The sequence below is a fragment of the Globicephala melas genome, chromosome 1 (assembly GCF_963455315.2).
Source record: "Globicephala melas chromosome 1, mGloMel1.2, whole genome shotgun sequence".
Lineage (NCBI taxonomy): Eukaryota > Metazoa > Chordata > Mammalia > Artiodactyla > Delphinidae > Globicephala > Globicephala melas.
In genome coordinates, this window is record NC_083314.1 from 153,189,329 (window position 1) to 153,215,130 (window position 25,802).

The window sequence follows — 25,802 nt, forward strand, 5'->3', positions numbered from 1 at the left end:
AGCTTTGGCCTCGGGCGTGGCCTGCTGGGAGTTGTAGTCCTGTGGAAGATGGTAGCCGCAGAGAAGAAATTTGAGTTTAGAATTTAGTGGTGGAGACTGGATTCCCTCTAAGGTCGTCGGATTTCCTTCTGGGCTCTGGCGTTAAAAGCCCAACGTTCAGGGCCACCGGTCTGGGAAGTTGTAGAATATGTAGCGCTAACTAACCTACATGACCTCCAAGGGGTCATGAATTCAGAGCTGCTTGTTTACTCTGAGCTGGCGACCGTTGATGGTCCTGTAGACACCCCGCGAAGCCAGAGTCCCGCGCCTCACTGGTGGTAATTTAAAGCCAAAGGATTGTGGAACTGGAAGGGAGTCTATTTATTTATATTGATGTACAGTTGATTTACAATACTGTGTTAGTTTCAGGTGTACAGCATAGTGATTTGGGGTAGTTGTTTGCAGATTATATTCCATTATATAGTTTATTACAAGATATTGTGTATAATTCCCCGTATGATATAGTAAATCCCTGTTGCTTATCTATTTTTTGGATACTAGTTTGTATCTGTTAATCCTATACTCCTAATTTGTCCCTCCCCCTGGAAGGGAGTTCAAAGATCAACTAATCCAATACATTTGTCAGAGAAGCTAAATGTTCTCTGTCCAAGGAACCACCTCTGGTTTCCCAAAACCCCTGCGCAGGGTTTTTTCTGAGTGCTGTTTAATTAAACCTGACTGTAGTTCGTCAGTTCAGACACAAGACCACTAAGGCACATCCAGGATTAGGATTTTTTTTCCAGGTTTAACTTAAAAAAAAAAAAGTCTAATTAATCAAATATGTATGCTAAAATTCTACACGCCTCTCATATCTTCAAGGTATTTCAGTGCAAAGAGAAAACGGTATTGTCTTCAGAGCTAGATACTAGATTTATGCTCCCAGTTCTACTACCTAGCCATTTAGAGCATTATTTCCTTATTGTAAGGATTAAATGAGTCAGGACTTCCCTGCTGGTCCAGTGGTTAAGACTCCACGCTTCAGCTGCAGGAGGCATGGGTTCGATCCCTGGTCTGGCCTGCATGGAGTGCACTGCAGCCCCCCAAAAAAAGAAGAAGAAGAAAAAGAGTTAACATATGTAATGCTTCTGCCTCCATAAATGTCAGTTCTCTTTCCTGCTGGTAAGTTTCCTTGGGTGCAGCCAATGTGAATAATGTGAATTAGTTTTAAGACTGGGATATTCACAAAAGTATGTTTGAAATTTAATATGGATGAGTGAAATGTAAATACCCCATACACGCTATTACTTTATAAACTGATATAAATGAAATACTGAGAAGGCAGATGCAGAAATAAAGCTGTGGCTTTATTTTTAACTGTGGTTAAAGCTTGCATGGGTGGAATCAGGCTGTTCAAAACCAATCCCATAAGGTGCCCTTCTCTTACCAGCCCAAAGCCTTTCCCCACAACTTCTCATTCACAATGAAAATAAGAGCATGCCAAACAATGAATAACAAACTTTTATTTAAGGACTGTACAAAAGCAAACAAAATATTCCATTCAGGAGCTGTGATGGTTAATTTTACTGGGCCATAGGGTGCCCAGATATTTGGTCAAATATTATTCTGAGTATTTCCTTTAGGGGTTTTTAGATGAGATTAACATTTAAATCGGTAGATTGAATAAAGCAAATTGCTCTCCCTAATGTGGGTGGGCCTGATCCAATCAGTTGAAGGACTAATGGAACCAAATAGCTGACCACCCCCCAAGTAAGAAAGAATTCTTCCTGCCTGACAGCCTTCAGACTGAGTCATCAACCTTTTTCCTACTTTAGACTCAAACTGAAATATTGGTTTTTGGGTCTTAAGCCTGTCAGCCTTTAAACAGGAATTACACCATGGGATCTCCTGGGTCTTGGGCCTTCAGACTTGGATGGGAACTAAACCATTGGCTCACCTGGGCCTCCAACTTGCTGACTAACCCTGCAGATCTTGGGACTTGCCAGCCTCCATAATGGTGTGAACAAATTCCTTATAATAAATAAATATATATATATTCTTCCTGCTGTGTGTGTGTGTGTGTGTGTGCATGTGTGTGCGTCTGTATACACACATATAAAATATACTGGGGCTTCCCTGGTGGCGCAGTGGTTGAGAGTCTGCCTGCCGATGCAGGGGACACGGGTTCGTGCCCCGGTCCGGGAAGATCCCACATGCCGCGGAACGGCTGGGCGCGTGAGCCATGGCCTCTGAGCCTGCGCGTCCGGAGCCTGTGCTCCGCAACGGGAGAGGCCACAACAGTGAGAGGCCCGCGTACCGCAAAAAAAATAAAATAAAATACATATTCTGTTTCTCTGGAGAACCCTAATACATGCACTAAGAGAACTTCTGACAGACACATAGAGCCACTTTCTGTTGGGCAGAACTGTGCACCCATCTGCAAACTGATAGCCAACATCACCACAGAGAGGTCAGATCACATATGTGGTGTGACTTGAGAGTGATTAGGGTTCTTTCTGAAACCCACACCAAAAAAGCAAGTTCATTATTTTATCCTCACACCTGGTCTACCAACTTCCTATGTGAGATCAATACTCTCTGATCTAAGAGGCTGTTTGCTCCACAAATAGTCCAGTTTTCCAATATTATGGTCTTATAGAACAAAAGCTTCTGCACTGGTGGTTAAAACTGCCACTTCTTCTAGCTGGGCCTCTCTGAATCCCAGAGGGGATTCAAAAAGGCCAGTGCAACAGATGGCCTAACCCACTGCTGCCTTTTCAAGGCCACACACAGCTGAGCTGCTCTGTTTGAAGCCATACCTCCCAGCTTCCTCCTGAGGTTTTTCAGGATTACGGCTACCACGTTTAAAGTCCCCATACCTGGTTATCACCAAGTTAGCTTTGAAAACATGTACATTAGCACTGAATGTCACCAAACTATGCTGTAAACAGGATCAAGGAAATAGAAAAGGGTGGCTTTTTTTTTTTTTAATTCCCCTGGCCTTCTGCCCTATATTCCAGAAGAAAGAAGGAAGAGTGTGTGATCCAAAACATGTTTACTTTTAAAAAGCTGGCTATGGGGGCTAGAGGCCTGAACAGAGAAAAGGAGAAAAGCAGTTCTTGACAGGATAAGTAAGAAGTCACTGGTCATCATAACTTCATGACTACAAGCCTGAGTGCAGGATGAGGCAGGATGAAGTGCTTTTAAACAGCCCCTCGAGTAAAGAGCCCCTGTATCTCAGTGACACACATTCAACACCACCACCTAAACCTAATCTGATTGTTCATTTGGTTTTCCTCCCATCTTTTTGCTCACACCACACGGCTTGTGGGATCTTAGTTCCCCAACCAGGGATTGAACCTGGGCCCTCAGCAGTGAAAGCACGGAGTACTAACCACTGGACCACCAGGGAATTCCCATCATTTGGTTTTCAAGAATTCTTCCAGGGCAATGTAAACTTCAAGTCCCCAGAAGGGAGACATGGTTTAGAACTGAGCCCTGGGAGAAAGTTGGTACAAGAGAAACCACAAAGGGGCCTGGGGGAAAGGAGGAGAGATGGTCCAGAATCAGGTGGTTAGGCCAAGAGACTGAAATCCAGGGCACTGGGCTGGAGCATCTGGGGAGCAGGTGATGAGGCTCATCCCTAAAAAGAAGGAACCTTGAGCCCCTGCAGGGCTGGGCCAGTGTCAGAGGGCCAGGACAGGATCATATCTGTGAGTGGGAGGAGCTCTTGTGCCTGAGCGGGGAGCAGAAGAGGGTCCACCTGCAGGGCCACGTCTCCATTAGCAAGACCTTTTTCTTCTGGCTTGGGGACAGTTGATTCTTCCGGTTTTTGGAGTTTAGAACAGATGATTAGAGGTGCTATGTTTTTCCCTCCATCATGAAGGCAAGGTTCAAAGAAAGGGCGAAGGGGGCCAGAGAAACTGTGGGTGAAAGTAAAGATGTGGGACTGGTTGGTCACGTTGTAGAAGGAAATGACTCCTGCTTCATAGTCCAGAAAAATCCCCACACACCGCGGGGGCTCTTTCAGGCGGAAGGAGGTCTGCGGGGATGTTAGGGCCTCGTACTCATTCTTGCGATTCTGTCGCAGGAGCCAGTGTCCATTGGCGGGCGAGGCGGTGACCTTCCCCTTCCTGCTCACTGACTCACTACACACCCCCAGGGCCCATTTGCTCTTGTCTGCCACAGACACCTCCCAGTAGTGACAGCCAGCTATGAAGTACTCAGAGCCCAGGACACTGACGACGAAGTCAAATCGCTGGGGGTTGTTGGGCACAGGCTGCCTTGTGTCTCCAAGCTTCACACACCTGCGGTCCTCAGACAGGATGAGTTTGGGATGCGCTGTGTCTGGGTCCAGGGTCACAGTCACTGCAGAGAGTCACAGAGATGTGAGGTTTGAGACGGCTAGGTCTCAAGGGATCTTTGAGTAGCTTTGGAGGGAATAATCATCCCTAGGTCTGCAACCACTGTCATCGGCCCATTTTAGTTTATGGTGCCCTCACCTTCACATGTCCTGGAACTAAAGAAAACTGTCTTCCAGTCTCCTAGATCTGCTGGTGGTCTGCTAAGTAAAAGAGGAAATGTTTCTCACCCATCTGTGAAGCTGCCTTAGTCCTTAGGAAATATTGCCTTTGTCTTTGCTGGTCCAAAGGAATCTAATGCGTGATAATAAACAGGCTTTGATGTTAGACCCTGTAGCTAGATAGCATGTTTTGAGTCCCAGCTCTGCCACAAGCTAGTTATGCGACCCTGGGCTTGTTATTCACCTCAAAACCTTAGTTTCTTCATCTGTAAAGAAGGAATAATAGCACCACTGAATAATATGCTGGAGAAGCTGTTGTGCAGATCTGATGAGCTAATGCATGAGATAGTGCCTTGTTCACACAGTGAGTGTGTGACGCTCATTTTCTTAGCTAAAATTATTGCTTATAATTATCATTTTAACATGGTAATATAGAGAGACTTCCGTGGTGGCACAGTGGTTAAGAATCCGCCTGCCAATGCAGGGGGCATGGTTGGATCCCCGGTCCAGGAAGATCCCACATGCCGCGGAGCGGCTAAGCCCGTGTGCCACAACTACTGAGCCTGCGCTCTAGAACCCACAAGCCACAACTACTGAGCCTGTGTGCTACAACTACTGAGGCTGCAGAAAAATAAAACACTCATGCATCCAAAAAAAAAAAAATACAATGAGGAAATTAACATGCAAATGAAAAACTCAGAAAAATATTTTATGAAAAATAGGACAAGAGTTAATATAGAAAAAGTCCCCACAAGTCGAAAAGTGCCAGAATAGGACAGGCGCAGACAAGCCAAAAAGATAAAATACAAGTAACCAATGAACTTAAGAAAAATCTCAAAAATCATAGAAAACCCATAAGAAGAGTAAACCAATTATTTGCCAGTGTTCTAAAAGAAGGGAGACTTTCTGAATCAAAGATTTTTTAAATTTGATAAGCAGATAAACAGATTTGACTTAATTTTTTTTTTTTAATTACAGTCTGCCCTCCAAAGGAACAGAGCAATGGGCTCTGAAATGTGGATCCATTAAACTGGTGCAACTTACCAAAGTGTAGCCGGGCCCTTCTCCAGCCTAAAAGACAGAAAAAGGGATTGTTAAAGTAATGGAGAAATGGAGACCTCCTGGTGCAGTTGGAGTGGGGGCAGGTAGAGTGGGGGGACAGGGAGAGTGCACCTCACCTGAGTTTGCTGCAGCTCTCTTTAACTCTACAAAAGAAGAAACAAGGGGAGTGAGCTTTCACTGGAAACATAGAATCAACATAAGTTGGTATAGAAGTTATAAGAACAGGGGAACTTACTCAGTTCATGCCGGAGTTTCTCTAAAGAATAACAATTTGACAAATCAGAATGAGGGCTTGTACATGCCTGTGATGCTCCAGTCCCATCCCAACCGCATTCCCAGAGCAGATCCCCACTAGCAATACCCTGAACTTTCCCCTGACAGTGTTTCCAACAGCAATGGCTCCCAGCCATGGTCCTGGGGTCCCCAGAGATACTGCAGAGGGTCAGTGCGTCCCTATGGGAGCCAAACCTGACTTGCAGATTGAATCAACAACACATCTCACACATGTAAGTGACGGCAACATAAACGTATGCAGATGTTGTGGGAGAAGAATAAAATATAAGTTCATTAAAAACTATTACTAATTTCCATTAGATTTTCTTATGCGTGTTTTCTCAATGTAAAATCAAATAGACATATCACGTGTCTGAGGATTTGGGGTTGTTGTTGTTATGAAGAGGGTCTCATACATGAACAGGTGGAGAAGCACTGTTCCACATATTCAGTTGAATGATCCCACCGAAGGCAACGTCATGCCTGAGTGATAGAAGTGTCTCCCAGACGTCTTTACCTATGGAGGGTATCTCTCTTCTTGCTAAAACATTTCCCATTTAGTGACTACATAACAATTGTGCAGGAAAGAGGAGCACAGAATATTTGAGGAAAAAGAGGCTTTAGGGAGCCAGGAAATTCCCACCCTCATGCTTGAAGTATCCTTGCCTTGCCCCCTCTCTTCTGCCCCAGGAGGTGAATCTGAGAGTCTCATCATAAAGCAAAGATGTCAGCAGAAGGAGGTTTGTGGCACGGAAGAGGAGCAGAACTTACTGAGGGCTTTATAGAGACGTCCTAAAAAAACAGAGAAAGAGGCACGAGTGAGCAGATCCTGCCGCTTTATCCCCAGGGCCCAGGAAGTCTCATCACTCCACCCCTATGCCCCCCAGCCCCCAAACCCCACCCCTGGCTGAAAGAATGATGACAATCCTATCAGCCCCCAATACAGTCACATCCCGCTAAGGGCAGACTGGGGAATTCACCGGTGCTGGTGCCACTTTCCAGATGACCTGGACTACCCTGACTTTTGTTCCTCTTCCCTTCCTTTTGTCTGTCTGGTTTCATTTCCGCTGTTCATATGAGTGTTTCCAATATGTTTGTAACCGAGTGTCCATGAGTGTATGCCTTGCCACCCTTTTATAACTGTTTATAATATCTATGGTGTAAAACTAGCTGAAGGCCTACCATCGAGTTACTGATGTGGGCTGTTATTCTCTACACTAACCTCCCCCTACCCCGCTGAAGTACTGTGGAGAAACACAAATTTGGAGACCCCAGAAGGTCTGGGACATGTGCATATGCTTCTGTGCTTTGGGGGAGTACTTGCAGCCTCTCTGGAAGGGTCATCTGCCCACATTTTCCCCTTAGCACTGGCCCTGCCACAGAGTTGAAATTATACATTTGAGTTCACTGCCAGGCCCTGTGCTAAGGGCTGGGCATATGTTAGGTGTTGGACATTGGGGCAGTGAAGCTGAATATGATATGGTCCCTAACAAGATAATGGTTTATTTTTACCATTCCCACTACCAACAGCCTCCATTTAGTGTGTCCTGTTTTTATGACGTAGGCCCTGAATCTGCTCAACAATATGAGGTACATATAATTATTATTCCCATTTTACAGACTGGTGGTCTGAGGCTCAGAGGGACATGGAAATTTATCCAGATTATCCAGCTGGTAAGTGGCCAAGGAGGCAGGATTCAAACCCAAGTCCCTCTGATTCCTAGTTGGAGGCCATCCTCACTACACCACACTGTTCCTTCCCTTCTAGGACACGACGGTCATTGTGTCCCTGAGGTGTGCACCCCTATGCTTTAACTAGTCTGGAGCAGATGTGAGGGGGGAAGGGAGGAGATGCCGAAATCACTGCAGGTGGAGCCATTTCTGAGCCAGTGACTTGTCTTCCCAGCTAGACTTTCAGAGGGCAGAGCCCCACCTGCTTTTTGGTACCTGGGGTGTCTGTCTTTTACCCTCAGTGGCCCAGAGCAAACATTCAATTAATGAAGACAAAATGGCAATAAGGGAAAGGTTTCAGGCACTGTAGTAGGAGTTGTGTGGGTTTTTTTTTTAAGTTGTCTCTTTTAATCCTGAAAATAATCGGGTGAAGAGATCTATTATCCCCATTTTACAGATGAGGAAACCAAAGCTCAGAGCAGTAAAGTGACTTAACCCAGCCAGCAAGTGGCAGATCTGAGCCAGGTGCTGCTGACTCCAGAGCCTATGCCCCTCCCACTGTATCACACCACCTCTCTCAATGCAAAGATTGTATGGATCCTCCTATAATACCATTTTAATATATGTTAAAATAGTATATGAATCTTCTTTTTAGGTTATTGGTGGGAAAGCCAATGAAGGAACCTATGAATTTTGACCCCAGGCATCCCTTTGGCCACTGCTACCAACCCTATAACCCCTTGATATTAAAAAATAAATTCCAATGGTATTAACAGAGAATATATGTGTGGGGTGTGTGTGTGGGTGTGTGTGTGTGTGTATATACACGTACACCACATATATATTGTATGTATAACAACCACCAGCATTTATGTAGGAGAAAAAATGTTATTTGTTCCTTACCCCTTATCCTATATATATAATTACCTTTTTCTTTTGCATGGTCTGAGAGAAGATTTTCTAGAGGAAGGAAAGTAAAAGAAAATGAGATTCTGTGACATTACCTTGAGGGTCCCTGCTTCCTATTGAGCTTATGGGCTCTTGAACCTGTCCTCCTCTATCTCCACCTCCACCTCCCTGATCCAGGCCCTCATCTCTCTCATTTGGATGCCAGAAAGAGCGGCCCAAATTGCCCCCAAATTCTGTTTCGCTCCCTCTGGTCTCCTCTCAGCAGAGCAGCCAGAGAGAGCTTTCTGGAAGCACAATTCTGGTCAGGATAGCCTATTCGCAGCTTCTCCACAGCTCCAAGGAGAAAGACGAAAACCCTTCATGGGATCTGCGAGGCCTCACATGCTGGTCCCCGCCTAACTCTGCAGCAGCACCTTCTGCCACCTTTCCCCTCACTTTTGCACCATGTTTCTTTCTCAAGCTGTTCTGCTGTGGGTGATTTCCTATTCCCTCTTCCCCCATGCCTGTCCGTCTTCCAGATGAAACATCACTGGGAACATCATCTGGAAACTCCTCTGACATCCCTGAAGTTTGGTTGGTTCCACCCAGTCACCATCTTCGCAGCCTTCAGAACTTCCTTTTGTGGCTTCTGTACACATTTATTTGTGTAATTATTTAATGCACGTATACCTCCCTGACTAGACAGAAGTTCCAAGAAGGCAAAGACCGTATCCGCTTTCACTCACTGTTGTGTCCCCAGCATCTGGTATAGTCTGCACCGCTTAGCAGAGAATTATCAATTATTTGTAGGGTCCCCTACCTTAGACCTACACGACTCCCCCAGGATAAAATCAAGCCATGAGCTCAGAGACAAAATCACCAAACATACTGGAAGGCGAGCTATTACAAGGTAGAGTCAGCGGAAACTGGGAACAACAGGTTTTGACACCACCACCACCATCACCACCCAGCAGATGCTGGGATCTTCAGGTCCGGAATTTAGATTAGTGGGCCCTGGGGACACAAAAATGAACAAAACAGAGAAACATACCTGCCCAGCCCAGGACACTCACCTACCTCCATTGCGTGTTCATAGAGAAGCCTCTCTGGAAGGGAGAGAGAGAGAGAGAGATGTAAGCTCGGCTTAAGGAAGGCCCTTTTCTAACAGGCAGAGCTGTCCAAGGGACCACAAGCTGCCTGAGCAGGACTTTGCTCCTTGTCACTGTGGGTGTGTGACCATTAGAAAGGACTAGAGGGTCTTCAAACCATCAGACAGGGAAAGGAGTGTTCAGTCATGTGACTTTCAAGGTCCTTGGCAACCCTGCGAGCCATGAAATGCAACCATATTAATGAGGGTTTTATCTAATGGATATGATTGGATTTCTTTTTTTTTTTTTTTTAAGATGTTGGGGGTAGGAGTTTATTAATTAATTAATTTTTTTTTTTTTTTTGCTGGGTTGGGTCTTCGTTTCTGTGCGAGGGCTTTCTCTAGCTGTGGCAAGCGGGGGCCACTCTTCATCGCGGTGCCTGGGCCTCTCACTATCGCAGCCTCTCTTGTTGCGGAGCACAGGCTCCAGACACGCAGACTCAGTAGTTGTGGCTCACGGGCCTAGTTGCTCCGCGGCATGTGGGATCTTCCCAGACCAGGGCTCGAACCCGTGTCTCCCGCATTAGCAGGCAGATTCTCAACCACTGCGCCACCAGGGAAGCCCTGGATTTCTTAATTAATTAGAAGACTGGCATCATGCCAGTCTTCTAATTAATTCACAGCTCTGCCCAGGAGATTTCTGCACTTTCTTTGATCCTCTCTTCAATGTGGGTCCCCAGAACACAGCTCTACCAGTTTTCTCCCAGACAACCTATGGATAACTGTTAAGTCTCTGTCTGCTTCCTCCCAGCCTTTTCCTAGAGAGGCTGCAGTACCAATTCCTGCCAGCCTGGGCTCCCTTACCACTTAGTTACCTTTTGACCTTCTTTGCTTCCAGATGATGTAAATGCCCACCATGATGAAAATCCCCAGGACAGGCAGGATCACAGCAAGAGCCACTGCTGATGAGGAGAACCTCCCTGGAGATGGGGCTGAAACAGAAACCACCTGTGACCACCCTCTGAGAGCTTCTCCGTGGCAAGGGCCCCACCTCGAATGGCAGGTGACTTAGGCACATCCCAACTGCCTCCATCACCTTGCGAGAGACCTCCAGCCAAGTTGGTGAGGCTCTCTGCTTCTCTCAGCGACTCAAACCCCAGATGACCCAGGAATGACTTTAAAGTGAGATGTTTATCTCTCAGGATTGGTTTCAATGGTCCCGCCTGAAGACATTGATTCAAACTCAGCATCTCAACCACAATCTCATCCTGCCCGAGACTTTGGAGAACTGGAGGTGCTTCCTCAGGAACCGCTATAGTCTTCTCATGAGCACCCACCTGCTCCCCCTTCAAATCCTCACTCTGAGATAGAACAGCAGTCAGCGAACTCTTTGCCCGAGCCCTATTAGCAGGGGCAAAACTATCTCTATGGTGTTACAGCAGCAAGCCGAATGTCTAGACAGGAGAGAAAGAAGGACGGAAGGAAGAACGAGCAAAGAAAAGAACAGCAGGAGAGGCTCTAGGACAAGTGGCGAAGAGCCTAAGCTGGATGTGAGCTCTTGCTCAGCACTGCGTGACCCCCGGAGAGAGACTGAGGCTCGCCAAGCCCGGCCTGCCCTCTGGAACATGCACCCGAGAAGAAACAAGGCCTTGGGCCAGGCCTCCTTATTCTTGGAACCCCTTTGTCAGATGTCGCAGGCAGGGAAAGAGGTACGGAAACTCTCACCTGACACACGCAAAGGCAACTGGAGGAAGACGAGTGTGATGAAGCATCTGGAGAGCCAGGAGCCTGAGGAACTTGCCATCTTCATCCAGACTAGGAGGACAGACACAGGGAGGCATCAGAAAGAGTTGGCGAGCTTGATGGGAGAAAGGGTACCACCCAGGAGGTAGGGCAGAGATGGAGGCTGCATTGGGTACACTCTGGAGTCACAGGCCAGGTATTGAATCCCAGCTCTGCTGCTTACCTCCATGTGGCCTGAGTTTCTGGGACTCAGTTTCTCCATCTTTGAAATGGGTATAATAACTGTGCCTCCTGGCAGAATCATTGTGAAGATTGAAGGAGGTAAGTGCTCAACACGGAGGCTGGCATCATGGTTAAGTCTATAAATGCCATGAGTGAGCACTGCAGGGTGACACTCTGAGTGTGACTTAGAAGGCACAGGGAGGAGTCTAGAAGAATGAGAACCTATACCCAGAGCTAGCCAGGTAAACACGGGAGGACTGGCTTCTTTTTGCATTTAGTGTCCCAGGTCAGGCTTGGGAAGTGCCTATTGCAAGCCAATCGTGAACCCACAATGTAGCCTGGAGCTCTTCCCTGACAGCTTTTCAAGTTTGACTATTGAGAAACAAGAAACCAGGGCAGTGAAGTTCCTGCATTTCATTATGAAGGCACTAATCCTACAAGTTCAGGGTCTGCAGTTAGAAAGACCTGGGTTCAAGTCTTAGCTCCACCCGTGTACTAGTTCTGTGTCCCTGGGAAAGTTGACATCTGTGGGTCTTCAGTTCTTAATGTATAAATGGGGAAACTTCTTCACAGGCAAATGTGAGGGTTCAAGGACATGATGCATGTAGAGCACTTGCCACATATGCCTATTGTTATTATTACTAAACTAAAAGAGGACGATCGTCCCTGGGAGGTGTGGGTCACTGTGTGCACTAAGCACAGGGAGACCCTAAGGGATTCCCTCCTGTATGACTCTTTCCCCTCCTACTTGCTACTGTCTGAAATTCCTTGAGCAGGAAACAAATCTTTCATGTCACCCCTGGGGTTGAAGTTCAAATGCAAATATTTGAGGAAGAGAGAAACTGTCTCTTACATTCTCTCCAAGACTTCAAACCCTTTCCAAAGAAGAGGGTTTTGGGAATTCCCTGGCAGTCCAGTGGTTAGGACTTAGCACTTTCACTGCAGAGGGGCTGGGTTCAATCCCTGGTCAGGGAACTAAGATCCCACGAGCCATGTGGCACTGACCAAAAAAAAAAAAAAAATAGAGGAGAGTTTTATGGAAGTCATAAGGTCAGATCTCTGCAGGTCTTGGAAGATGGCGAAGTGGGGCTTGGAGGAGGTGGGGCAGTCAAAGCAAGATGGGGAAACTGAGGATGGACTCAAGCTTTGAACACGTTTCCAGTTCTGTTTTTCTCACAGCGAGCAGCACACTGCTTTAGGGTTGTTTTCTTTGTTCGTTGTTTTAAAATCATGATGCATGCATATAACACCCCCCCAATCCCCTGATGTTGCAAATGGCAACATAACGCTAGGACATTGTAAGGTCAGGAATACTGTTAGGATGGTTTTGTTGTTGTTGTTTGTTTGTTTGTTTTGCCTCCATCCCACCCACTTTCCTGCAGGTTACCAGCTACTCAGAAAGTGAACAAGACAAGTTAGGTAAATGAGAAAGGCTCTCGACCTTATCAATTAAGGTTGAAGGGGAAGTAGGCAGGGCCCTGGATGCCCTGGAATTACCCCAATCCCCAAACCCTCAATGAGAAGGTATTTTTGAAACACAACCTGGGTAGCCACGCCCAGAGTGATGTGGAGCTGCAAGCTGAACAAGGGCTGCCTGAAATTTAATAAAAGGAGACCCCCAGGGCCCCATCTTCCTAGATTCAGATAGTTCATTAAGTGATTAAGAGGATGGGCTCTAGAGTCAGCCTGGGTTCAAGCCCTGGTTCTGCCATCACCTCCCTGGTGTGACCTTGGACAGACTAGTTTACTCCAAGTCTCCTCTCATTCACACATGAAGTGGAGTTAATAATAGTACCCACCTCGTAGATAGGGCTATAGTGAGCATTCATAGAAAACATGTGGTGCAATGGTCTGCACCAGATACTAAGAATAAAAAAGCAGGGCTTCCCTGGTGGTGCAGTGGTTAAGAATCCACCTGCCAATGCAGGGGACACAAGTTCGAGCCGTGGGAAGATCCCACATGCCGCGGAGCAACTAAGCCCATGCACCACAACTACTGAGCCTGTACTCTAGAGCCTGCGAGCCACAACTACTGAGCCCACACACCACAACTACTGAAACCCGCGCACCTAGAGCCTGTGCTCTGTGACAAGAGAAGCCACTGCAATGAGAAGCCCGTGTGCCCCAGGAAGAGTAACCCTCCCCAGCCCTACTCGCCACCACTATAGAAAGCCCGCACGTAGCAACGAAGACCCAACACAGCCAAAAATTAAAAAAAAAAAAAGTTGGAAATAAATGAGGAATAATTAAAAACTGACAATGTGGGTTGTTAAAATACAAATAAATGTAATATATATTTCTATTTTTTTAAAAAAGCAAATGAAGTCCTTCCATCCAATTGTCACTCTGAGTAATGAGGGCAGGTGAGGTAGCTTCGGGAGGAGAGCTAGAAAGGATGACACCAGATACAGGACTTTCACTCTCCAGTCATTAGAGAAATGCAAATTAAGACCACAGTTAGATATGCTTTGTCTTCCTTCAAATTATCAAATATCAGGGGGAAAAATACCCAGAGTCAGCACACATGTGGGCAAACTGACTCCCTTGTCCATTGCTAAACTACTTTCACAAGGAAAATTTAGCAATAAGTATCAAAAGGTTTACATGTAGGCAAAAGTTTTTTAGCCGCTCCACGGCATGTGGGATCTTCCCGAACCCGGGCACGAACCTGTGTCTCCTGCAACGGCAGGCGGACTCTCAACCACTGCGTCACCAGGGAAGCCCTAGGCAAAAGTTTTAATCCAGTAATTTCTCCTCCAGAAAAGAATACTACAGAAATAAATAAGGATGTGCATGAGGATTTGATGGTGCAGATGCTCATCACAAAGTTATTTACGAAAAGAAAAAAATTGAAGACAACCTAAAAGTCCACTAAAATGGGAATGATTATTTATGGTACATTCTTGCAATGAAATACTATGCAGTATTTCATAATCACATGATAGAACAATCTTTAATAGCACTGGGAAATTTTCACTATATCCCAAACAATAAATTTTTAAAACGAAGCATAGGATGATACAATTTAGGCAGAATATGCTTAGAAAAAAGGCAAAAATGTAGATATTAAGCAGTGGTATTTCTGAGGGTGGGAGAGGGGAATGAAGGTGAGCTTTATGGTTTTTGCTGTGTATTTTCTAAATTTTCTACCTTGAACATGTATAACTGTGATTATCAGGAAACAAATATATTGAAAGAATCAGGAGGATGACCAGGAAGGGAAGGAGAAAGAGGAGAAGAAACAGAGTCCACTTTGGGCAAAGGCACACACAGTCCAGGAGGCAAAGAAGCACAGCAGGAAGTGCCTCCCGAGGTCCAAAGTCAGAAGCCACAGCCACAGTTGCTTTACAGCATCTCTTCTCAGAGCTTTGAGTGGAAAATTAAGTGCTGCCAAATCTTTTATTTCCTATTTTCTTACATGGTTGTAATAACCCTCTATCTGGTCACCATACTGATCTCCAGATCTATTCTTCTCATCTGGTTAGCCAGGATGGCCTTCTTGCATCATGTCCTCAGTTAACTTATATTATAATATATCAATATTATAACAATCAACATTGTGTTACTGTAAGATTGAATTAATACTAAATCATAAATATATTTTTGAGTTATTAATATTGTTCTGTATCCATAATGCCTCCAATTTATTGCACCTGTAGGTACTCTACATATATTATCTTTGCTATTGACAACAACCCTGAAAAATAGGTATTACTGTCCTCATTTTACACTCAGAACAAGGCAATCTTGCACATATCAGGGTATCATGCAAGCAAACTGACGGGATCCTTTCTGGAAGCAGGTAGAATGTAAAACATGGATAAATAGATGAGTGAATGAGTGAATGCACAGCCTTGTGTCATGAGTTACAAAATGCACAAATCACTTCCTTCCTTCTCAGTGTGGTTATCATGAAATTCCTTTATGAAGAAAGCTCCCCTAATAAATATAAAGCATCATTTCACTTCCTAAAGTTCAATGTACATGACACAATTTGGGGACCATTGATATCTTAACAATATTGAGTGTTCTGGCCAAGGAACAGTTGATCTCTCTAGTAATTTAGGTCTTCTTTAATTTCTTTCAGCAGTATTTTATAGTTTTCAGCATATAGATCTTGCACATCTTTTGTCAGCTTTATTCATAAGTATTTAATATTTTGATGTTATTATAAATAGTATTAAGTTATTAATTTTAATTTCTGATTTTTCATTACTAACATATAAAAATACAATTGAGTTTTGTATGTTTTATCTTATATCCCTGACCTTGCTAAACTCATTCACTAATGCTAGCATTTCTGTAGATTACATAGGATTTTCTGTATAGAAGATCACATCACCTATGAGTAAACACAGTCTTACGTCTTCCTTTTTAATCTGAATGTCTTTTATTTCCTTATTTTTTGCCTTGTTGCCTTGGCTCCTTGCCTTGTTCCTGATCCTAGGGAAAACATTCCTTTTTCACCATTAGGTATAATGATAGCCATAAGGTTTTCATAGATGCCTTTTATCAAGGTCAGGAAATTCCCTTCTATTTCTAGTTTTCTGAGAGTTTTTATCAAGAATGGATGTTAACTTTTTCAACTAATATGTCTGTATGTATTGAGATGATCACACAATTTTCCCCTTTTTTTATTGAAGTATAGTCGATGTACAATATTATATGTTTCAGTTGTACAACATAGTGATTCAAAAATTTTAAAGGTTATATTCCATTTATAGTTATTCTAAAATATTGGCTATATTGCCTTGTTGTACTATATATACTTGTAGCTTATTTATTTTATACATTTTTTTTTATGTTTCTGAAAGTACTGAGTTTATTTTAAAGATTGCATCAAGTTTGAATCTCAGTAAACAAAGCCATGTCTTCATTATATGTTGATTTTGTCAAAGAGCACAGACTTGCATACATCAAATGATATGATAAAGTACTTTAAAGTAAAAGGCGTTTGCTTTTAGTACTGTGGAACTAAAGTATCGATAAAAAGTTAACGTGGAACTAAAATACAATATATATGTCTTCTGGGTGATTTAGGCCATAATGTTTTGGCTTCTTAGAAGTTTTCAAAATTAACAGTTTTCAAATGGATCCTTTTATCTGATTATTATTAAATAAAATAATATTTAATAATATTAAATTATAATGAAATTATATTATTATTAAATATAAAAGGATTATTATTATCCTTTTATCTGCTATTCGCTAGAATAGAGGCATAGAAAAGATTCTCTCTGCTTAGATTAACGTACTCATACAATATATGCCTAAGCTGAAACAAAAAGGTCAAATATCTGAGAGATAATGGCATTTGTGATCACAAGTTGTTTTAAACGGGGAAAAATGAGTTCCAACCTATTTCTTTTTTGGCCATGCCACACGGCTCACGAGATCTTAGTTCCCTGACCAGGGATCGAACCTGTGCCCCTGGAGTGGAAGCGTGGAGTCCTAACCGCTGGACTGCCAGGGAATTCCCAGTTCCAACCCATTTTAAAATAGTTCATTAAAAGTCTGAGCTCTTTGCAAAAGGGTGTCATTTTAAACTTATCTGCCATCCCACTTCCATAACATTTATAAGCATATTTCACTGGGCAAGCAAATTAGTAACGTGATTGCATCATAGCTGTGTAGTTAATCCAGAAACTGAATACAACTTTGTGTGTGTGTGTGTGTGTGTGTGTGTGTGTATGTGAGGTCATCTGTTCTGACCACTGAAATATGCAATGAAAGGCTACATTTAGAAGCTTAGAAAACCTGTGGTTCAGTACATAGAAGTTTCAACTTCAAAAGAATAGGAATGTTATAATTACTATAGGAAATTATAATGTCTGAAATATCATAAACATCATTTGCAACTACTTTTTTTTTTTTTGGTTTTTTTGTTTGTTTGTTTTTTGCGGTACACGGGCCTCTCACTGTTGTGGCCTCTCCCGTTGCGGAGCACAGGCTCTGGACGCGCAGGCTCAGCAGCCATGGCTCACGGGCCCAGCCGCTCCGCGGTATGTGGGATCTTCCCAGACCGGGGCACGAACCTGTGTTCCCTGCATCGGCAGGCAGACTCTCAACCACTGCGCCACCAGGGAAGCCCTGCAACTACTTTTTAATCACAACGATTTCACATCAGAAAGGTACATATTTTTGTTCACTAAAACTAATGAGGCAATTTGGCAACAAGAGACAGATTCTTTCTTTCTCACCCTCCTTTCGAAATTACACAGTGTAGAGCTACAGATATACTTAAGCTGCAATAATAATACCAGAAAAGGGAACAGGCGTTTGCTTTTCAAAATCACTGAAGTACATAAAATGTCAGCAGACAACAATACTATTCCATGACATCTACTTAAAATTTTATGTTCATCTCCCACTCTTCTCATCATAACGTTCACATTTTAATTATGTATTCATTTTGATTGTTTGCATGTGAAAACACCAACTAATCTATTATTTCAACATCAAGACTATTTCTTTTGAAGCCAAGATAATTTTGGAGACTCCTTTTTCAGGATTCTTAAGGCAAAATGTTTAAGGTTCATGGCTGCTGCTTCGCCTGTGCTTCTGCTTGCTTTGAACCAGGTGGGGCTGTTAAACCTAAAAAAGGCAAACACTGCATTATTTTCTCTGGCTTCAAAGAAGACATCTTAGTCCCCATGGTACTGACTTTCATTGAAAATCTCAGGCGGCAGGGGGTACCCTTTGGCTGGTCGACTTTTCAGGAACATTTTCTCTCATCCACTTCCAGTTGTCTTCACTGGCTGTAATATCTTTTTCTTCAAATCCTATTTTGTTAGCTTCTAAGAAATCAAGCGCATCTTGCTGTTTCTTCTTAATCACCGTGGAGCCAGAGGAAGGTGCAATGTACATACGGATCACTATCCTGGGGACAACGGTTGTAGCTGAGTCCTGCAAATGGCCGAAGAGCCTATTTTTTGCGTATGATTTTTAATTTTAGTTTGTTAATATAGTAAATGACATTGGTTGATTTTTTTGAATATTATACCAACCTGGCATTCTAGGGGTAAACTCCAGTCAGTCATGAGGAAGTGTCCTTTTTATATATCTTTGGATAATTTTTTTTTTAATTTTAAGAATTTTTGCCTCTATGTCCATGAGGGATATGGGTACTTCTTTTGTAATATCCTTTTCTAACTTTGGTAATTAGGGTAATGCTGGTCACAAAGAATGAAATAAGAAGTATGCCCTCCTCTTCAATTTTCTGGAAGAGTTTGTACAGCATTAATATTATTTCTTCCTCAAATGTTTGATGGAAATCATCAGGAAAGCACCTGGGCCTGGAGTTTTCTTTATGAGAAGGTTTGTAAAGGCACATTCAATTTCTTTAATAAGTATAGGGTAATTCCGGTCATCTATTTCTTCTTGAGTGATTTTTGGTAGTTTGAGTTCTTTCAAGGAATTTGTTTAATTAACTGGCATAAGTATGTTCATAATATTTCCTTATTATTCTTTTACTATATATAGAATCTGTAGTAATGTCACCTCTCTCCTTCTTGATAATGGTAATTCGTGTCTCTTTTTTCTTGATCAGTCTGACTAGAGGTTTATCGATTTTATTGATCTCAAAGAACCAGCTTTTGGTTTCATTGATTTTCTCTAATGTTTTTCTGTTTCCTATTGTATTTGTTTTTGCTCAGATCTTTATTACTTCCTTTCTTCTGCTTACTTTGGGTTTAATTTGTTCTTTTCGTTGTTGCTTAGGTTGTTGATTTGTAGTCTTCTTTCCTAATACTGTCATTTAGTAGAATACAGATGACTTTATTTGTCCTCTTTTCTAATATAGTCATTAGTTGCTTCGTCATAAATTTCTCCGTAGGTATTACGTTAGTGACATCTGGAAATTTTGATATGTAGTGGTTTTCATTTTCATTACATTCAAAATATGTTCTAATTTCCCTTTAAATTTCTTCTTTGACCTATGGATTATTTAGAAATGTGTTATCTAGTTTCCAAATATTTGAAAATTTTCAAGATTACTTTCTGTTATTGATTTCTTTTTTTTTCTCAGTTCAAGTTTAATAGAAACTACAAAAGATCAAAAGTGATACCCTACTACTGTACACATCAGTTGGCCTGCCCCATAATACAGCTCAGACCATTCCCCCCAGAGGAAGAAAGGGTGGCCTCCCCAACACCTGCAGGAAAGGCCTGTCCTGTCCCCACACCACATCTGGGCTGAGTGTAAGGTCTTGTATTTTAAGCATGACAATAGTACAAAAGAGGTTTTGTTCTCATGGCCACCTACTGCAGCCTGGCCCTAAAATGGCCCAGCGCTCACTTCTGCTTAGAGAAATATTCTTTGCTCTTCTGGACATCAGGCTTAATGGTATCACAGCCAGGCTTCCAGCCACCTGGGCACACTTCCCCATGTTTGTCAGTTAACTGGAAGGCCTGAACTAGTCTCAGTGTCTCATCCACAGAGTGGCAGACAGGAAAGTCATTTATGGTGATCTGTCAAAGGATACCTTTATCATCAATAGTAAAAAGGCCCCCGAATGAGATGCTTTTGTAGGCCTTTAATACCCATAGTTCTGAGCAATGTTGCGCTGGGGGTCTGATATCAAGACAATGTTCGTGGGTCCCAGTCCTCCTTGTTTCTTGGGTGTGTTGATCCATGCCAGATAACAGAAGTGAAAAGCCACAGAAGCACCCATCACTTGGCAGTTGAGTTTCTTAAATCCATCTGCCCTATCACCTTTCTGGGGCACACAAAGTGAAATCAAGAGGGTAAAAGAATAACCCAACACATTTTCCTTTGTAGTCAGATAGGCTGATATCTTTTAACTGACCATCTGGCATAATAGATGTTGCTTTGAACTGGGGGGCAAGGTGCCCAATTTTGGCATGTCCTGAAAACATATTGCTATCAGCAGTTCTCAGACAGAAACCGCCAGGACCAGTCAGGAAGAAGACAGGCCTCTGTTATTGATTTCTAATTTAATTCTGCTGTGACCAGAAAACATACTTAGTATGACTTGAATCCTTTTAAATTTATTGACTTGCTTTGTGTGCTAGCATATAGTCTATTTTGGTAAATGTTTCATGTGTATTTTGCTGTTGTTGGGTAGAGTGTGACTAACGTGATATGAGATCTTAGCTTTTTTATTAAAGGTGTGAATTTCCTTCCTCATAATCTCATCCGAGAAGAGCAGAGAGTAAGCTAGCGGCAACATTCCCAAAAATCTAAGGCTAAATAAAACAAAAAGGTAAAGAAAGGCTTACATCCCTACTGAATTGAGGACTGGAGTCAGATGGCTTGGTTTTAGTCTTGGCTTGGTCTCTACTATCTGTGTGACTTTGTAACTTGGAGCAAGTCACTTAAACTCTTAGGTCCTGATTTTCCATCTTTAAATTGAGAGATTCATTTACATTTGCTGAGTTCATTGTAAATTGGGAAACAACAAGAAGTAAGGAAATGTATTTGCCTTTTGATCCAGTGAGAAATAGTCTGGAAATCTACTCTAAGGAAAGAATCTGAAATACAAAAGTTTACATGATGTCAGTAGTATTTGTATAATAGTGAGAAACTGGACCATCTATAGGTACAACGATAAGGCAATGACTAAGTAAATTATGGTTCATCAAACCTATGTTTCAAATGAAAGCTAATGATGTGTTAAAAGCAAAATACAAAATAATACATTTACAATGATTATAACTACATTAAAGAGTGTGTAGGAAAGGAACTAAAAGTAAGTCCTATAAAATATGAATAGTTGTTAATAATTAAGGTGGTTGGAAATATGGGCAATTTTTTCTCATCTCTATTTCCTAACTTACTGATAAAGTGTAATATATTGATGAACAAATGTGCAACATGTAACTAAATTTAGCAAAACTGAAATTTATTAATTAAAGAATTTTGACAAGTTGAAGCTTTAAATTCCTTTCCAGCTCCAATATGCTATAATTCTGCTTCATGGAAAGGAAAAATAGCATTTCAAGAGTGTTTGTCTAACTTTCAGTTCTCCGCTAGAAATAACCTAATTTGGAAACTTGATGCTTCAGATTACAAAATTACTGAGTTAAGAGGAGGATTAGTCAGATTCTATTTCTGAGAGTGCCTTCCATGGGCAGAGCAACAGTGAAGGAGAACCATGGTATTCAATGGAAGTTTCCAAGCCAGGCAGGGAGAAGAAACCAAAGAACAGGAGAGGAAACTAAAAGATGGTAGAGGAGAAACAGGGTAGAAGAAAAAGACTGAAAAAATAAAAGGGTGAACAGATGGTGAGTGAGAGTTTTCCATCATCAGCAGTCTAGATGCCACCTTTGCTGTAAGTCACCTGTAGGACATTAGGTCCCAAAATTGTTATATATAAATATATATTTTTTCATTGCTATATATAAGATTTTGATTTTTTTCTTGTATCCATCCTACTTCAAGGAACTAAAAGCCCTGTCTTCTCACTACCTCTCCTAGTCTTTTTTTTAAAATTTTTATTGGAGTATAGTTGATTTACAATGTTGTGTTAGTTTCAGGTGTACAGCAAAATGAATCAGTTATACACATACATATATCCACTCTCTTTTAGATTATTTCCCCATATAGCCCATTACAAAGTATTGAGTAGAGTTCCCTGTGCTATACAGTAGACCCTTATTAGTTATCTGTTTTATATACAGAAGTGTGTATATGTTAATCTCAAACTCCTAATTTATCTCTCCCCACCCCCTCTCTATCCCCTTTGGTGACCATAAGTTTGCTTTCTGTGTCTGTATTTCTGTTTTGTAAATAAGTTCATTTGTATCACTTCTTAGATTCTACATGTAAGTGATATCATATGATATTTGTCTTCTCTGTCTGACTTACTTAGTATGATAATCTCTAGGTCCATCCATGTTGCTGCAAATGGCATTATTTTGTTCTTTTTATGGCTGAGTAATATTCCATTGTATATGTGTACCACATCTTCTTTATCCATTCCTGTGTCGATGGATGTTTAGGTTGCTTCCATGTCTTGGCTATTGGAAATAGTGCTGCAACGAACATTGGGATGCATGTGTCTTTTTGAATTAGGGTTTTCTCCAGACATATGCCCAATAGTGGGATTGCTGGGTCATATGGTAGTTCTATTTTTAGTTTCTTAAGGAACCTCCATACTGCACCAATTTACATTCCCACCAAGAGCGCAGGAGGATTCCCTTTTCTCCACACCCTCTCCAGCATTTATTGTTTGTAGATATCTTGATGATGGCCATTCTGACCTGTGTGAGCTGATACTTCACTGTAATTTTGATTGGCATTTCTCTAATAATTAGTGACGTTGAGCATATTTTCATGTGCTTTTTGGCCATCTGAACTGCCCTAGTCTTTGGCTTCAAATTCCCTCAGGCTCTGGAGCCCCTCTCGTTGCCCTCTGGGATGGACACTCCCTGCCCTGACAGGCACCCACGGTCAGCCAGCTCCAAGTCACCTTCAGCATAGCCCTATGGCATTTCAGTTGTTTTAAAATTTTTATCAAATAAAATTTATTGCTTTTTTTTATCCTAGCTATTATAGAAAATCTGGAAATTACAAGAAAAAAAGGACAAAAATGTTTGAAATCACCTGTAATTCCTCCACCTGAAGACAATATGGTTTTTCAAATATTTTTTCTGTGTATGTATATAACTTTTTTTTAAAGTAGGACTATACTGTATATATATTTTTTAATACCCAACATTTTCACCAAGAACTATATTATGTAGTTTTCCCATGCCATCAAATATTCTTTTAATGATTTCAGTGTTCCATCATAAATATGCAAGAATTTAAAAACTAATTCCATATTGTAGAATATTCAGGTTTTTCCCCAATGCATTGCTATTATAAGCTTTATCACTACAATTGATAGTGGATTGAGGGCCAAGTTATAAGGCTTAGTTCTAGACTTGGCTTGGTTCCTAATTGTGTGACTTTGTAACTTTAAGAAAGTCACTTAAACTCTTAGGCCTTGAGTTTCCCATCTTTAAAATGGTGAGACTTTTAATTTGCATTGCCAAATCGCCCTCCAGAGAGGTCATATCAATTTACCAAAGTGTATGAAATTGTTTGTTTCTCCACAACCTTGCCACCACTGGGTTTTTTTTTTAACATCTTTATCATTTTATTTATTTATTTATTTATTTATTTATTTATTTATTTATTTATGGCTGTGTTGGGTCTTCATTGCTGCACACGGGCTTTCTCTAGTTGCGGTGAGCGGGGGCTACTCTTCGTTACGGTGCACGGACTTCTCATTGCACCGGCTTCTCTTGTCGCGGAGCATGGGCTCTAGGCAGGAGGGCTTCAGTATTTGTGGCTCGCAGGGTCTAGAGTGCAGGCTCAGTAGTTGTGGCACATGGGCTTAGTTGCTCCGCAGCATGTGGGATCTTCCCAGACCAGGGCTTGAACCCATGTCCCCTACACTGGCAGGCGGATTCTTAACTACTGTGCCACCAGTGGAGTCCCTTTGTCATTTTAATGAGTAACAAAACTGGGTTTTTTTGTTTTACATCTTTATTATTTTAATGAGTAACAATATCTCTCTAAAAATAATTAGTTGTGTTTCATCTTAATTTGTATTTCTTTGATTATTCCTTTGTCATTTGGACTTTGTCAATTACCTGTCTCTACTTTGTCCATTTTTCTATTTGAGCATTTGTCTCTTTAATGTTTTGTAAAATTCTTCATATAGTAACAAATTTTTTTTCTACTACGTATGTTGGAAATATTTTTCCCCACAGGAAGTCATTTACATTTAAATTTGAAACAGTTTAATTTCAAAAACTTCTAAAGCAGAAAAAAACATGCAGTGAGGACTTCCCTGGTGGCGCAGTGGTTAAGAATCCACCTGCCTGGCAGAAATAGAGACACAGATGTAGAGAACAAATGTATAGACACCAAGGGGGGAAAGTGGCGGTGGAGGGGAGATTGGGATTGACATGTATACACTAATATGTATAAAATGTGTAACTAATAAGAACCTGCTGTATAAATAAATAAATAAAATTAAAATTTTTTTAAAAAAAGCAGGAAAAAAAAGAACCCACCTGCCAATGCAGGGGACATAGTTTCAATCCCTGGTCCGGGAAGATCCCACATGCCGCAGAGCAACTAAGCCCGTGCACCGCAACTACTGAGCCCACATGCCACAACTACTGAAGCCCGTGCACCTAGAGCCCATGCTCTGCCACTAAGAGAAGCCCCCACTCATCTCAACTAGAGAAAGCCCGCACGCAGCAACGAAGACTCAATGCAACCAAAAATTAATTAATTTTTTAAAAAAGTGTTTCTTTCTAAAAAAAAAAAAAAACATGCAATGGAAGTTCCCTTGATAACTCCAAGCAGCTTAAGAAGACCCAGCAAATCTACAGCTGTTCTGTCTGAAAGCACACGGCCAGGACCTGGCTAAGAGTAAGGGCTAAATAAGTGACAGCTGTCATACTTAATGATGACGGTAATATCTAAAGGAGTCTTTTGACAAAACCCATCCAGTCCCCTTGTCACTTGTCCCCTTTTGTGCTCCTCATTTCCTGTCACTCCATTTCATCCCCTAAAATGTTCTTGTGAGTATGAAGAAAGGGGATAGTTTCTCCAACAGACCTGAGGATCCTGAGAAAATCAAAGGACTAAAAAGAACGACGAGAGGGGAGAGGGAGGAGGACTCACCACTTTGGAATTAGGGGCCCTTTGTCCCTCACCGGCTGAGCTGGAGTCTCCAAGCTGGGAACATCCCTCTGCCCGTTCAGGGAGATGAGGCATCAGGCAGGAACATCAGGAAGGACTCCGAAGGTGGGCCCGAGAAAAGTTCATCTTTTATTCTAATGCCTGAAGCCCTCAGCCAGGGGCTCCATCTGCCTGACAGACTCCCTTCCAGCTGTTCCTATACACCAACAAGCCACACCCTGCCTGTCTGCCCCGATAAAGGAACAGAGCAAAGAGGAAGCTCCCTAAAAGCAGGGAAGCCTCCCAGTGCTGCCGGGCTAAGGGACTTCTGCGCCTCAGCTCCTTCTCCCGTCCAAGCCAACTGCATAGTGACTGCTTTTGATACATTGTGATCCTATCACACCCTTTCTTAAAAGCTTGCTCCTCTTTACTTTCCAAATCAGAGTAAAACTGAAGATTGGTTTCAAAGACACCCACCAATTAGCCACCTTCTTTAACTCACTACCTTTATCTCCAACTGCACCCTGACATGTGCTTTCTGATAAACAAACTTGCTGACTGTCCCCCAATATGTGATAAACCCTTTCCCGCCTATCTTGCTTTCAGAATATCCATAATTTTATATGCATAATATCCATGTGTTTCCTTAACCAGGCATTATATACTTTTATGTATTTTTGAACTTTATAAAGATGGAGCACGTTGTACATAAT

At 42.2% G+C, this 25,802-nt stretch overlaps 1 protein-coding gene and 2 pseudogenes across 1 annotated transcript; all 3 read right to left on the reverse strand.

Moving 5' to 3' along the window:
• Positions 1 to 1,515: 1,515 nt before the first annotated feature.
• On the reverse strand, positions 1,516 to 25,281 carry ERMAP (erythroblast membrane associated protein (Scianna blood group)). The gene is made up of 10 exons (XM_030867076.2): positions 25,093 to 25,281; positions 11,205 to 11,294; positions 10,355 to 10,471; positions 9,466 to 9,498; positions 8,432 to 8,464; positions 6,605 to 6,625; positions 5,796 to 5,816; positions 5,677 to 5,703; positions 5,543 to 5,569; positions 1,516 to 4,344 (listed from the first exon to the last, which is right to left on the reverse strand). Exons 2-10 carry the CDS (start codon positions 11,287 to 11,289, stop codon positions 3,620 to 3,622), a joined length of 1,089 nt encoding a protein of 362 aa, XP_030722936.1. The 5' UTR covers positions 11,290 to 11,294; positions 25,093 to 25,281; the 3' UTR covers positions 1,516 to 3,619.
• On the reverse strand, positions 17,980 to 19,632 carry LOC132596884 (adapter SH3BGRL pseudogene; annotated as a pseudogene).
• On the reverse strand, positions 19,652 to 20,321 carry LOC115858845 (peroxiredoxin-1 pseudogene; annotated as a pseudogene).
• Positions 25,282 to 25,802: the final 521 nt, after the last annotated feature.